The following is a 14,307-nucleotide window of genomic DNA, read 5'->3' on the forward strand; positions in this document are numbered from 1 at the left end:
TCCCTACATGAACTGCAAACTGCTTATGTATTCATTAAGACTGACTAATCTTTTTGGTTGTTTTTTTTTTCGTTGCTTGCTTGCTGGTATGTTTCCTCTTCCTGTTTCACTTTCTATTTTCCCATTTAGAAATTCTTTAAAGTGAAGTTTCATTAAAAGATCAAGTTAAAGAGTTCCCAGTTAAGTGCCATAGGTCTTGAAATGTGCTTAGGAGCTTGTTTGAAAGGTATTTGATGTAAGTGGGTTGGAGTTGCAGGACATCTGTCCTTCAAGAAGTCAAGATTGCAATATTTCAGATGAAACAAATCAATTTCCCTAAGCTTTTGTGAATTAAAAAGGTAGTGTAAATATTTTTTCTTCCTTTGTCTTAAATGGAAACTTCTTCAAGGCAAAGTACATTAATTCTGTAGTATCACTAATTAATTGCTTAGGCATGAAGACTGACTATTTTTTGAAGAGTGGAGAATTCAGTTGCTAAAATTGGTAGTAAAATGAAGTATTTTCTGTCTTTTTCAAATGTTATCTAGCAATTCCTTATTGTGATTATGAGCATGAAAGTCAGCAAAACTTGTTTTATGAGAGGCTTTCTGACTGATTTTTGAACAAAGCAAGTGAAAGATAGCTTACATACAAATCCAAATGAAAACATGGGGCTAGCCTGAAGATTTACTGTTGCTTTTTGGGGAATTGGTGCTCATGCTTGACTTCATCATATTTCAGTTGGCCCTTACCAAGCTTCTGAAGGACCATATGTCTAATGAACTAATCAGTTCCACAAGTATTATGTCTCATTAGTGGGTCCAACATTTTGTTTGCCTTATGATATAGAGGGTAGCAAAAAACAGCCAATGCGATGCATATGTTTCTTTATGTACGTGCTTTTCAAATTAAACTTTTAAAGAACTGATAAAACTTGAAGGAACTAAATTTAAACCAGATTTAGAACTGCTTAAAAGCTGTTATAAATTTTCATTTTAGTGGTTAATTTCCCTCTTGTGTTCAAGTGAGTATATTAAGTTAATCTTCAAAACTGCAGCACTTCTAATTTGAGTCAGTTTAAAATGCTAGCATTCAGAAGGCTAATCCTATTAATTCTTATGAAAAAACATCCATGTACCTTTTGTTAACAGAATTTTTAGGTGCAAAAACATAACTTCAATATCCACATTTTTACTCAACAAATGTATACAAATCTGCTAAGTGATTAACTGTGCCTCCCCCCTTTCATGAGGCTGCTGATGAAATCCAGTCTAACTCCAGTCATAAGTAGAGAAAGCAAATTCAAAATTTTGAGCACTGTTAGTTTTATGTCTTCTGTCTCCTTTCCTGAAGATTAAGCTTTTTATGTCAATCCACTATGATGAACCTTGTCTGTTTTGTGATACATCCTGGCTACAGAATTTGGTGTATCACACCTTTAGTGTATACACTCTCTTCCAGGTGACTTATTATTCAGTTTTGCTACATTTCCATATCTTTCTAGCTGTTGTGATTGTTTTTGAGGATGATTTGCATGTAGCTTGAGAGAGAAAATTCTAATAGTTGGTGTAATGTGAGCCCATATGCTTTAGGATCAGGACTGTATAAGCGTTAAAAGCGCTTCATTTACCCTGCATTGTCATTCTTTTGCCAAATTCATTTTTGGGTCATATTTTGAAATATTTTACTAAAGTCACAGGGAACTAACTTCTGACATTATAGGTTATTTTGGCAAGGTACAGAATTTCTGATTATAAGATCATACACTTGTAGCTTTATTGATACTCAAACTGAAATGCTCTTGCCTGTATCTTGTGTTTCTTTAAATTAGTATTTGTTAGGTTTTTTTTAAAGGTAAATATTTTTCTGTTTTTCATCTTACTGAGACCATTCCTAGAGCTGTTTCTAGCAGTAGCAGACAGGAGTGAAACTCAGTGCTTTTGAAATTCTGGAGAAGAGTGACTGATAGCTCTTTTTTGGATTACCAGTTCCCTTTGGTTCACTTTTAACTGATTTGAGAGCTCACAACTTTTTCCAGAAATACGAGTTTCTTTTTCCTCCCATCCAAACTAAGCCAAGCAAGAGGCAGTTATACTTGGTCGTATTTGGATATCTGTTTGGTGGATGTGTCTGATGTATGGATATGGGAAGGACTGAAGTTTATTTCTCCTTGTCTCTGTCTCTTTGATAGAGATCAAGCAGAGCAAGGCAGGATAGCCTTCTCCTATCTGGTGCAAGGGTTTCTATAAAATTTGTGTCAAAGTTTGTTAGAGAAAACAGTGTCAACCTGGACATGAATAAAAAAAAAGCAACACTTCAGGACAAATACTGCCTTGAAAAGAAAGACTTCTCTCACCAAAGGAGACCGCTGTCAAGAAATACTGTTTGGTGTTGAAGTTAGTTGGAAGGATTTCAAGAAAAGAGTAATGAAATAGCTTGTTGGACCTTCTCCACTTCCTTTTTTTTATAAGCAAAAAAAAATAAAAAAATTGTTGGGAAATCTTGAAATAAACTGGGTTATCTTATAGCAGTGCATTGACCCAAGCAGATGATCACTATTGCTTCTTTAAACCTGAAGTCAGTTTAAATTGGGATTACATTAAAACAAAACCAAAAAACCAAATCTGTCATAAACCAGGAGATTTTTTGGTTTTATGAATTACTGAAATCTTGCAGATGTTCTTTTAACAATTGCCAGAAGAAGTTCCAAAAGACCAGAACAGAGTTATTGTCCAAAGCTGATAGAAACCATCCATGAATCTTGAATCAGAGTAGCAAATCCATTTTTTGCAGATATGCCTGCCTCTTCAAAACAAAATTCCTCTACCTGTGGCAGGAAGGCAGACTATAAAATGTGCTTAGATACAGTTTTATTCCTGTCAAAATGTTTTCACTTTCTCCTTTTTTATTGGTCAGAAGGGAAATATGAATTTCTTCTAATCTATTGAAAAGTAATTCTCATAACTTGATTATTCATGTAGGAAGGATTTTCAGTTATCTATTTTCATGTTTTCCAGTTAAAAATGTGTACATGCTTGAGTTTGATCACTTTTTTGAATCTGCTGTCCAGAAGATAGAGGTGAACCAATGAACAGGCAGTCCTTGGAAAGAAGTGTGAAGAAGAAAGCCGTTTGAAAGTTCCATAGATGCTGCAGTTGGGTGACATGTTTGATATTTGAGTAAAAATGCTTCCCATGCAAACACCATAGATTTCTGCTCTGCTTCTGAATTACAACTGGATATTCCAGAAGAAGCAATTGAATTACATGCAGAGTAAAATACCTGATGAGATGGTTGGGATCATACTGTTTCCTCTTTCCAGTAAATATGGACAATAATGACAACAAATATTAAGATACTTGTTAAAACAAATTAAAAAACCGAGAACAACAACAAAACCAAGGCAAACCGAACAAGCTAAAAAAACACCCCCACAGAAAAAAAAAAACCACCCAAAAAAATAACCCAGGGTGTTGTGTTTAAGATGCCTGACTCACCATTTTATCATTTGTTAAGGTACAATTTTTACCTATTTCTGTCACTCAGTGTTAAGCACTTCTGCTGTCCCTAGTGATACGAAAACCAAGCTTAAGCCACCTGGTTGAAGCTCCACTACTGTGTCTGTCATCACAGAAATCATATCCCATCTCCCAGAATTCCTTCAGTTATATTGACCAAAATTTGAGTAATTAGATTCTTGCAGTCTCATACTTTTTCCTTGTTTTGGGTGTGGTGGTTTTTTGGCAGTGGTTCCTATTTTAGTGAAACCTGAAAAAGAATATTGCCTGATTTAGGCATATGGCATGGAAAATAGCCTGGGTTCAGCAAACTCCTGAAGCTCTGTACTTTGTAAGTTACAGTAGGAACCACAAAGCAACCTTTGGCAGGCAAAGGTGTTAGCTCAGGTTATAAATAGCTCAAGGCTCTGGTTGTAAATATAGAAATGCAACTGCTACATAAAGAGAAGAGCTTTGGATAAGTGAGAGGAATAATAACATTATGATGATGACTTTCCTTCCCTCTACTTTCTTCTACCTTAATCTCTGACCTTCAGGCAACAGCTAGTAAGAATCTTGAGCTATGAACTACCATTGGTCCACTTTCCTGCAGCTGATTATTTTGCAGATGTTTTCTGAAGTCTCTTACATTCTTTGGCCATAAGGATATTTTTTTGTGATGTTGCTTGGCAAGTGTTTGTTGCTACTTTGTATCTAGTAGGCCTCTTGATACTTTTAAATGGATTGATTAGTACCCTTCACTATGCCCTTCACTATCTCCAATTAACTATCTGTCAGATTCTGTGAGGTTTAAAAGGGAGAGGCTTCTGGAGTAACTCCATCTGTTGTGCAGGAATGGGAACTGAGAGAGAATATTGGGTTCCATTCAGTTTAAAGTAAAAACAAACATTCCTAGAGAACCAGAGTTGTCTTGATGGCTTAAGTATTTACAAAGGAATTTGAGAGGAAATTAATGGGAATTAAGATTAATCTCTTTTTTTAATGGCTCTAAGTGTTCTTCTGCTCTAAGAGTGAAACACCACTTACACTCTTAGGTCTAGAGAATGTCTTAGTTCTCTCCTATTCTGGTGAGTACTATCTGAGATACAGCTGAATTGGACCACACAAGGCAACGAAGGAACTTAAACGCGTACACTGATGAAGTAGAGATAGGATAAACCTGTCTGAATTAATCTCAGGAAAGGGGCTGGTGCCTTCCCTTAAGGCTCAGAGGAGACATGAGGGATATCAGCAAACTTGATCAATAGAATTACTTTGCTTAGTCTGCTCATTTTGTTTCTGGTACGTGTCAGTTCTGCTAGAGCATATGAAAGAGTGGCAGGAGCACAGGGATGCGGGTTATAACCAGGAAAAGATACTATTATTGGAATAAAAAGAATTTTGGAATTAACAAAAATTAATGTTTTTAAAGGATGTACTATAAGTTCTGGAATTGACAAATGTATGTCTGACACTAGTGTAATTTCAGCTATTTCTGGTGATTTCAGGTAGTAAGCTCAACAAATGGAGAACTGAATACAGATGACCCAACTGCAGGCTGTTCAAATGCACCCATCACAGCTCCTGCAGAAGTAGAAGTAATGGATGAAACCAAGTATGTCCATCTTTTGATATTCTTTGGATCTTGTGTGCTCAGCTCCTTCAAAATTTTTCTTGTATATTTATTAAAAAAATAGTCTAAAATGAATAGCCACTGTTAGGGGTGAAACTGCAGTGCTATACTTAGATTTGACTTTAAATATTTAATTAACAGACTTTCCATAGCTTGTACTTTTTTAGGCTAAGCCCTCAATAACCCACCTTTCCAGTATAGAGAAGTGCATGCATTTTTGAGATTTCAACTAATTTTGAAATATTTATTTTAAGGGAGTGTACTGACTACCAAAAGTTGTGTATGAAAGATGTAAAATTCTTCCTCTGTGTCCTATTCTGATTCTCTTTTTTTCCATTACTTTCTTCCTCTATAGCTGCCAGAAAGTGTTGAACATGTGGTGAGTTCTGCAGCACAGAAAGGCAGGCAGAAATAGTGCCAGGGGTTTTGTTCTTTTTATTTGGTTTAAAACTAATTTCAGATAAGTTTAAAATAACAAGTCCATTTGGAAGTTACAAAACATGTTTTAATATTGTGAAGCAACTTACTGTTTTTACAGACAAAGAGCCACCATCAGGTGCTATTTTGCCTGCATCAAATCTTGCTTGGTTTTAATTTGTGTAGTCTGTGGTGTACTTTATTTAATCATTGTTAGTATTTATTCTTTCCTGTTTTAGAAGGGAAAAACATTATTTTCAGATGTTGTAGCATTCAGCTAGCATTTTAACATCTAGAAAGCAACTCACATGAACAAGTAATAAATACTAGCAAATATTTGAACTTTGCCAGTTATTGCTGTAAGCATAGTATTAGTCAGAATATTAGTCTCTGACAACTTGCTAACTAATTACTAAAACAAAACTTAAGTGTTTGTTAACTTTTTAGTATAATGAAAGGGAGAAATATTAAGATCTATTAACATGGGATGGACAACTAATTAATATATATTTGAGTAATAAAGTCAGACTTGCAGTGACACAGAAAAATATTGTTGATAGCTAAAAGCTTTATAACTTTCAACATGTTTTCTTTTATAATTATACTTGAAATAGGATTTTACAAGGGTATGGATCTAGCTTGAAATAGAGGCACTCAAATATGAAGTATACTTTATTAGCAGAAGAATTTAGTAAACATTCCTTAATAGCAATAAGTTTTGTAGGGACTTTTTTCCTAACTTTTAGGTGAGGGGAAATGTCTTTAAGTATAATTTTTTCTTGAAGTGATCTGTAAGTTCTGATTTTGATATGTAGAATTTATGTGCATATGTATTTCAAAATTATCAATGCAGGTATCTGTTGTCACACTTCTGCTCTAGCTCTCTGTTGTCACTGAAAATACCAGTTCTTTATTTCCATCTTTGCAGAGTACTGTATTATTTTTCTGGCAAGAATTCAGGGTTCTTATGTGTATTTAGAACAAAGAAAAGGCCCCAAAGAGCAAGGAAGTTGATAGGCTGCACACAGAAATTTCCTATCCCTTCCCCGTGTGCAGTGATAACCTTCCTTCTGTCCAGTTTCTGTACATACAGGAGATTATAACATTTTCAGTAGTGCTTAGCACAATTAAACTTATGTGTAGTAATCTGCAGAAAGTTAGTGACTTCTCAGAAGCCAAGATGTAGTGTAGAAGTTCATTTCCTCTGATACGAATAATCAATGGGAAATAGGTAATCCTTGATCTTTTTGGCCTAGTCTTTACTGGTTTTGTTACAGACAAATTAGTCTCGGTATCCTACTCTTTAGATTAATCTTCATTTTTCAATACAAAATACACAAATTAGTTTTCCAGTGGTGTTTATTTAAGCTGCAGTTTCCTCATTCACAATTTTTTTGTGACTTGAAGTTGGTTTATATTTTGGCAGTTATTAATGCAAAACGTACATGGCCCCACTCACATCCCCTCCCCAGCATCGATATCAGACATCAGTGTATAGGTGTATGTCTTTTCTTAGTAACAATATATTAGAAGGTTTAGGTAATTTTACATGTTTTAACATTATAGCTACAAGCTTAATATCAAAAGGTATCGTGAGACCTTTAAACATCCATTTACAGGTTTTACACTGCTGAAGAATGTAAGGAAATGCAAGTATCAGTATCTTTCAAATCTGTGATGTAGACATTTTTAGTTTTAAGGAGACATTGTTTTATCAAAAGACTCTCAGTTTGTACCCCTTTCATCTTCTTTTCTCCAGCTGGAAATACAAACAACTTTGACATCTTGTTGATACCTTATGTTTGTAAAATTTACTCATACTCTGAGGAGACAAACTTCAATATAATTTAGATGTTTGTTTTCATAGTGTTAGAAGCTTAGCATGACTATATCTTTGTTTAAAAGTTTAAAAGGTGCCATATCATTTTAACTATGAACACAGATACAGTTTAGCTGAGTATTAGATCTTCTGTTACTATTTCAGTGGTATTTTGTAAATCAGAAAGTATAAACATTTTTTCAGTAAGCATTTTACCATTTTGAGACATATATCCAACACTTCCTTATTTATGTACTCACATGCAGTAATATTTTCTAAATCTTATGTCTTGTTGTCTTTGTGTTCACTCAGGTGTTGCTGTGCAGCAAGCATGGGGTTAGGTTGGTGTTTTTTGGTTTATGCTGATTTGTTTTTTTGTTGTTGTTGGAGTGGTGGGGGTTTTTTCAGTTGTTTAGTTGGTTGGTTTTTTTGTTTGTTTTGAGTTTGTTGGGTTTTTTAAAGTAGCTTGCAGTCCTATTTCAGTTGTTACTTACGGTGTAACCCTAGCCATTCTGCCCTGACACTTGTAGACTTTTTCTTTGACAGGTGGTCTGCCAATTATCACTGAGCAAATAGACTTTCTTTCCTGTTTGCTAGCAGTCAGAAGAGTTGCTTCTATGAGGCATGTGTAACTTGGATAACAAAAAGGACAAAAAAGAAAAGACTATGAGATCTGTCCTTTTTGGATCTTGCATTCTGTTTGCCACTGTTACTAATCCTGCAGAAAGTGCTGCCATGTGCTATATAAAAACTCAGCTCTCTGAACACAAATGAGAGCTGAAGTTGCTTTAGTGTGTTGTGCCAAGGGATTGCTCAAGTGGTAGAAGGAATGATATTTAATAGAAAAAATGAATCATAATATTTTACGTAGCATAAGAACTATTTGTATGCTGAGATTTCTACCTTAGATAATATTTGAAGATCACACTGGATTGTTTTGTAAATTGGTTTATAATATGTGCTGTAGAAATGTTTCATATTGTACAGAGGAAGAGGCTTTCTTAAGTGCTTTCTTTAAAGAGGAGTTCCTTTCCTAGAGTTAGGAATTTTCAAAGCATACCTATTCTGCATTTTGCATGCATATTGAATATTATAAGTTTGTGGTTTAATGCACATCAAGAATGTGTCATCTGTAGCTTTAAATATGGCTTCAAGCAATGCAATATATATACACATAAAAGTGATAATGGCACCCTCTAGTGACAGCCTTCTTAAGAACATGTTTGCATTTCTATTATAAATTATACTCTTCAAGAGAATATGCACTATAGATCTCTGAATTTCAGGGTTATATTTCTTTTATACAGTTTGTTTTCAGGCAATGTAGTCTGACCTCTCTTATTTCCATGCAAATGTGCATATATTTTAAAATTACATTTATTTTGTCTTGGAAGGTTTGATATGTCTAGCACTTCTAGGCTGATAAATACACATTTCAGTAGGTTTCCTAGCCAGTGCTGTGGTTTACAAGGCTTTCGATTCCTTTAACACATTTTAGATATATATATACATATTAATGTGGGATTTTTTCCCTGCACCAAGTAAGTCTTCAGCATTTAGTGAAATTCCCTGAACTAGAATCAGTTGAATAGTTCTTATAGTTAAAAAACAAAACAGAACACAAAACCTCTTAATAGAAATTATAGTATTTGTAATAGTATTATGCAACTCCAGAATAACAGGAGATGAAAAAATCCCCAATGTTTTATGTTGGTTCAGGATAGAACTCTTGAATTCTCCATTATGTAATGCTCTTCTCTGGTTGATAGAGGGAGCAAACTAAATAGACTATAGAGAAGGAGTAATGGACGGTATGGGATTTGCAGCAAGGATGGGTAAAAATATTCTGGGAATGAAAGAAAAAAATCTAGTGTCTTTTAATTTCAGAGGATCCCAGCAGTTCTGAACGTTTAAGGAGTGTGATCTGCTGTTCTTGAGACTTACTCAGTATAAGCAAAATGCAGCTAACAGTGAAGAGTTAAAATTCAGTGTTGTTTTTCTAGAACATTTTCTGCCACCCTTTCATCTTTATGCAATTACTTATGTAACGTGTTCTCTATATACTAAAATTATGAATTGAGACAAAACTTTTCTGTAAGTTTTCTTTTAGGCCCTCTAATCTGAAACAGTTACAAAAGGAATTTACTGTCATAGTCCATGGGAGGATTTCCTTATTTGTAGAATCATAGGTTAATTCATGTTGAAACAGAGGAACAACTGTAAAGTTCTTTAGTTTGATATGATGTTTATTGTATATACATGAATAAAATACTTGGGAAAAGATTGGGGTGAAAGGATTCATCTAAGTCAGACTCCATACATCTGCATGTAATTTCAAAGCTCAAGTAATAATGGACTTCAGTGATTGTAGACAGATAAGGAAAAAGTATTAATAGTTTTGTGGGAATTTCAGTTGCAGTTGGTAGTTACTAGTCTTCTGAAAGAGTTGTCTCTTTTAGAAGTACTTTAAAGCTAACTAAAACAGTATGGTATCTCTGCTAGCTGTAAATATATTTACCTATGTAGTTTCCCCTATTGAATTTTAGTCTGGGGCTTCCTCTCTGTAAATAACCAATGTTTTTTTCTGCTGAAAGTTATCTAACTCTCAGAGCAGCTCTGGTCTGCCTATGCCCACTGCTACTTTTTCAGTGACTGAGCAACAGGGTGCCCTTGGATGTTTTGAGAAGGTAACTTCTTTTTCCCCTTCCTTTGAATGTTTTTCTCACCCCTTCTAGAACCTTGTTTTTAGACCCTTATTCTCCCTGGTTTTCAAATGCTTTCCCTATTTCCCATATTCCAAACTAAATCAGCAGGATTCTTCTTGAATTTTAGTAACATAAAATGCTTGGTGAACTTAAGGACTTACTGATAGGCTGTCGATGCAGTACATCTATATATTCACTTCTGTTGTACTTCATGTTTTAAGAAAGACTGAGTATTTAGCACTGCAAGTGAGAATTCAGTAACCAAACTGCAGAACTCCATGGGGCAGGCTCTGTTAAGGTAGACATGTTCTTGCATGTTCGCTTTTGATTGCAAACTGTACATAATTTGCTAAGGGGAAATTTAATTTTAAAGGTGTTGCTTAGGAGATGGGAGTTGGTTAAAATAAGACATGAACATTACATGCAAGTGAAAGAGTTTTCTTTGTGTTTTCATTGCTTTCCTCTTTATTTTCAAAAATACTTCCTGGACTTCTGCAGTCCTCCTCTGTATTATCTATGTCTAACTCCCTCTAATTCTTTTTCCTTCTGTAGGGTTTTTTTCAGTTACTTTCAGATTGTCTCTATTTGCTAAGAGAAATTTGTCAATTTTAGTTTCCTTCATGTAGTATGCAATAAACCAGAAGAGAGCATGTCAGTTTAATATATTTAAAGCTGTGATTTTTCACTGTAGTAATGTCATCACAGCACTGAATCAGAACATTTATTATATTGTTCATTAACATTTTCATCTAAAATACTTTGAGGAATACCCTTGGGGTAGTTTTTTCCAAGTTTTAGTTGACAAAGGAAGCTTATTTTGTTTTTTATTTTATTTTATTAACAATAGTAGTGTTTTAAGCGCACAGTTCAGGTGACAAAATCTTAAGCTCAAGCTTATATTTGGCATATTACCAGTTAATGTGAAATAGTACTCAGGTCATGGAACATTCCTGATTTTTAAAATATATTTTTAAGTCAGCCTATAATGTATACTTTAGATACCTCACACAATGCTATATTTATTACAGCTTTTTTCATCTATTACTTTTTAAAATAAAACAACTTGAAATATGTAAATGTATCTCTGCTTTAGTTTCTTTCACTAATAGATCAATCACCTGCAACAGAGCTTAATATGTTCTTTGTGATGCTAGCTATGCCTAAACTACATACTTCAAGTTAAACAAATAGTTTAGTTTCATTATTTGTTTCTTTATTGTTTGTACTTCATGTCACACCTACAGGTGCTGCTGTTTTTTCAAGCGGAGAAAAAGGAAAACCATTCAGCGCCACAAATGACTAGAGCCAAGCAGAACATGGGAAATTGCTCATTTGTTCAGCTGTTCTCTTGTGCTCTTAAACCCCAAAAATCAACCTCTGTAATGGCCACACATTTTCTAAGGACTTCTTAGCAGCAGTATCATGCCTGTGTGCTTTGATACAGTTTTCCTGCATCCATCTTCTGTTTCTTCAGTTCATCTGTTCTGAAAGCTTTAAGATTTTGTCAGGTATGAGTGCTTCTTTGACCACCAAGGAATGGACCAATGAAACGGTACAAATGAACAGTATCTTCAGCAAAACTAAACTTGAAAGATATTTTTACTGCCCTGTGAAATATTTGCAGTGTCTAAGCTGAAGACAGATGTCATAAAACTGTTATTTGAGTTCATAGTAGTGTTATCTTAAAAAACATAGAAGAAAAATACAGGTGCACAGCCATTGTAGAAAAATAATAAAATCTTAAGATTTATTTTCTGATACCTACAGTGACTTTCTTTTCTCCCAGTATTACTGGTGATAGTTCAGTCAAATTGTATCAGCATTGAACCTTGTCTGTAGTAGCATGGTGCAGTCACTTTCCAGAGATACCTGAGGAGGCTTATTTAACTGTTGACAGTAGTACCATAGTGTTGGGGTACTACTGAACAGAAAGTATTTCCAGTAGCCTCTGAGTATGGAGACCTGATTTTATTATGCCTACAATGGAATTTCAGTACAGTGGAAATGGCAAGAGTGCTTGTGCAAAGAATACAGAAGTTTGTACAGTTTAAGTTGTGCTTCCAGTAATGTTAGTAAAGTAGAAACACCTTCCAAAGATGATCTACAGGTGAATTATAAAATAATAAATGTGAATGTGATTGGAAGTGGAACCAGTATAAATGCCTATACGTTCACTAAATTAATGGATGTTTGACTGCATCTTTAACTTGAAAATACAGATGTGCCATGTAATGTTGGGGATCTGTTAATTCTTTTACAATTATTTTAGAAAACAAATGCAATGCAGGTGTGTTAGCCCTCTCCTGTGTCTGCATATTGGCCCATAGTACCCAAAACTTCCCAAGATTGTTATTTTTTTTTCCTGGAAATGTCTTGCTTTTCAGTGTAATGTCACTGTTATAGCAGGATAGCAAGGATGTGTCAGGTACTTCTGTATGGTCCAATGAAGTGACTGCAATATGAACAAACCAGCAGTTCTTTAGACCAGTTACCCCATTTTATATTTTCTTCAGAAAACATGTTTCTTTTAAAGCCATAATGACAGAGATGTACTTTTGTCATGGTTAGTTGCCAGATACTTAAAGAAGAAGTTTGAAATATGGAAGTGACTAGACAGATGTTTTTGACCAAAACTCAGATTATCTCAATTTTTTTATAATCCTTCTAGAGGTAACTAGAATTTTTTTCTATCTACACATGCCTTTTGGCATACTTATTTATTTTTAATTTGTTTTGTGTTAGCATTTAAAATGTATGTTAAAATAAATGCACACCTTTGAATTAATGATTTCATTTACAAGGATTTCAGTTGTATTTTTTAATTTATTTTTCCTCAACAGTCAAAAGTGTATTTTCTTATTTGCATTATATGCTCATATGTATACTTTGATCTTTGTCATTATTACTGTTCACGATCATAATTTTCTGTTTTAACAAACCTGAGCTTGGCCTACAAAAACATACCGTGTAACAGGTCCTAAGTTACCACTCCACCAGTTTGTTATTATCTCAAACTCATGAAGGTACTTTGTTTTTATTTGAGCTGAAAATGTAGGATGTTATTTGAGCATTCTCATATGAGCACATCCTTCTTGCAATATCTGACCAAATTTGTTGCTTTGTAAGATTTGTAAGTTCGTGTGGCATGTGTATTTCTCACACACTTGACTAGTTTTATTCTCAGAGGTTTTTGACCTGTACAGTATTTGTATGAGCTGAACTCCATACATATAACAAAAAAGTGTGTATGTTACGGACTTAAAATATTTGCACATACTAAAACTCTATAATTGTTTAAATTACCAGTATCTAGGCACTGGCTTTTCAACAGTGTTTCTTAAGTGCTTGATTTTGATGCTGAGGGTTTTCTTGTAGCAAAGCAAAGCTGTCACTACTAATGTGGGTGTGTTCAGGTTATGCCAATATGATGTGCATTTTTAACCTTTTTTTCATGTCTGAACTAGTGAAGTCAACATTGGCTGGATGTCTGAAAATGAAATACACCCCTGTTTAAATGTAAGACAGAATAATAAAAATAGTTTTTTTAAATTTGCCTTTTTTTCCCATTTGCTAGTCTTTGAAATAATAGAAGCTGTTAGTAAGAATTGTGAACAGTTTTAATGTTTCTGGGCAGCAAGGAATTTGAAAGCATGTTACTTGAAATGCTACCTCAACATAGCAGTTATAGTTATGTTTGCTTAGTTAACAGGTGTTACCGTTACATGCTGTAGTACACCTAATGATAACAATAGAGTGAAGAGACTTCAATGAACGTTTGTAACTAGGAAATTACTCAGGGTCTCCATGGATGAAAGTCTATGCTGTATGTGCCACCTAGAATAAAAATTATTAAAGACACTGTGACATACGGAATAAATGTATCTTTAATTTGCCTCGTAGTTATCTAAAAAAGGAAGATTTATAATTAGTTCTTCAGTCACAACCTTTTAAGATTATTTTCTTAGCTACAGAGTGCTACAGAGCATTTGATACAAGTACAAATACAATTTAGGTGGAGAAAGTATTCAAAGCAGCTTCGAGGAGAAGGATGTGAGAGTGTTGGTTGATTAGAAGCTCAACATGAGCCAGCCATCTGTGCTTGCAGCCCAGAAAGCCTACAGTGTCCTGAGCTGCATCACAAAAAGTGTGGCCAGCAGATCAAGGGAGGTGATTCTTCCCCTCTACTCCACTCTTTGTGAGAGCCAACCTGTAGCACTGCGTCCAGTTCTGGTGCCCCCAGCAAAAGCAAGAAATGGA

General features: G+C 34.6%; 1 protein-coding gene across 4 annotated transcripts in view; it reads left to right on the forward strand.

Annotated features, from left to right (window-relative positions):
• The window catches only part of CSNK1G3 (casein kinase 1, gamma 3), a 52,172-nt gene extending 40,823 nt beyond the window's left edge, over nt 1-11,349 (forward strand). For 2 of the 4 annotated variants that reach the window (XM_010000460.1, XM_010000462.1), the window contains 3 exons: nt 4,985-5,091; nt 5,465-5,488; nt 11,295-11,349. In XM_010000460.1, coding sequence (XP_009998762.1) covers nt 4,985-5,091; nt 5,465-5,488; nt 11,295-11,349 — 186 coding nt within the window. The remainder of the gene's footprint in view (nt 1-4,984; nt 5,092-5,464; nt 5,489-11,294) is intronic. The other 2 variants (XM_010000461.1, XM_010000463.1) reach the window with 1 other exon arrangement.
• The last annotated feature ends 2,958 nt before the right edge of the window (nt 11,350-14,307 follow it).

This window comes from Chaetura pelagica, unplaced genomic scaffold, assembly GCF_000747805.2.
Source record: "Chaetura pelagica isolate M959 unplaced genomic scaffold, ChaPel_1.0 scaffold16, whole genome shotgun sequence".
NCBI classification, from domain to species: Eukaryota; Metazoa; Chordata; class Aves; order Apodiformes; family Apodidae; genus Chaetura; species Chaetura pelagica.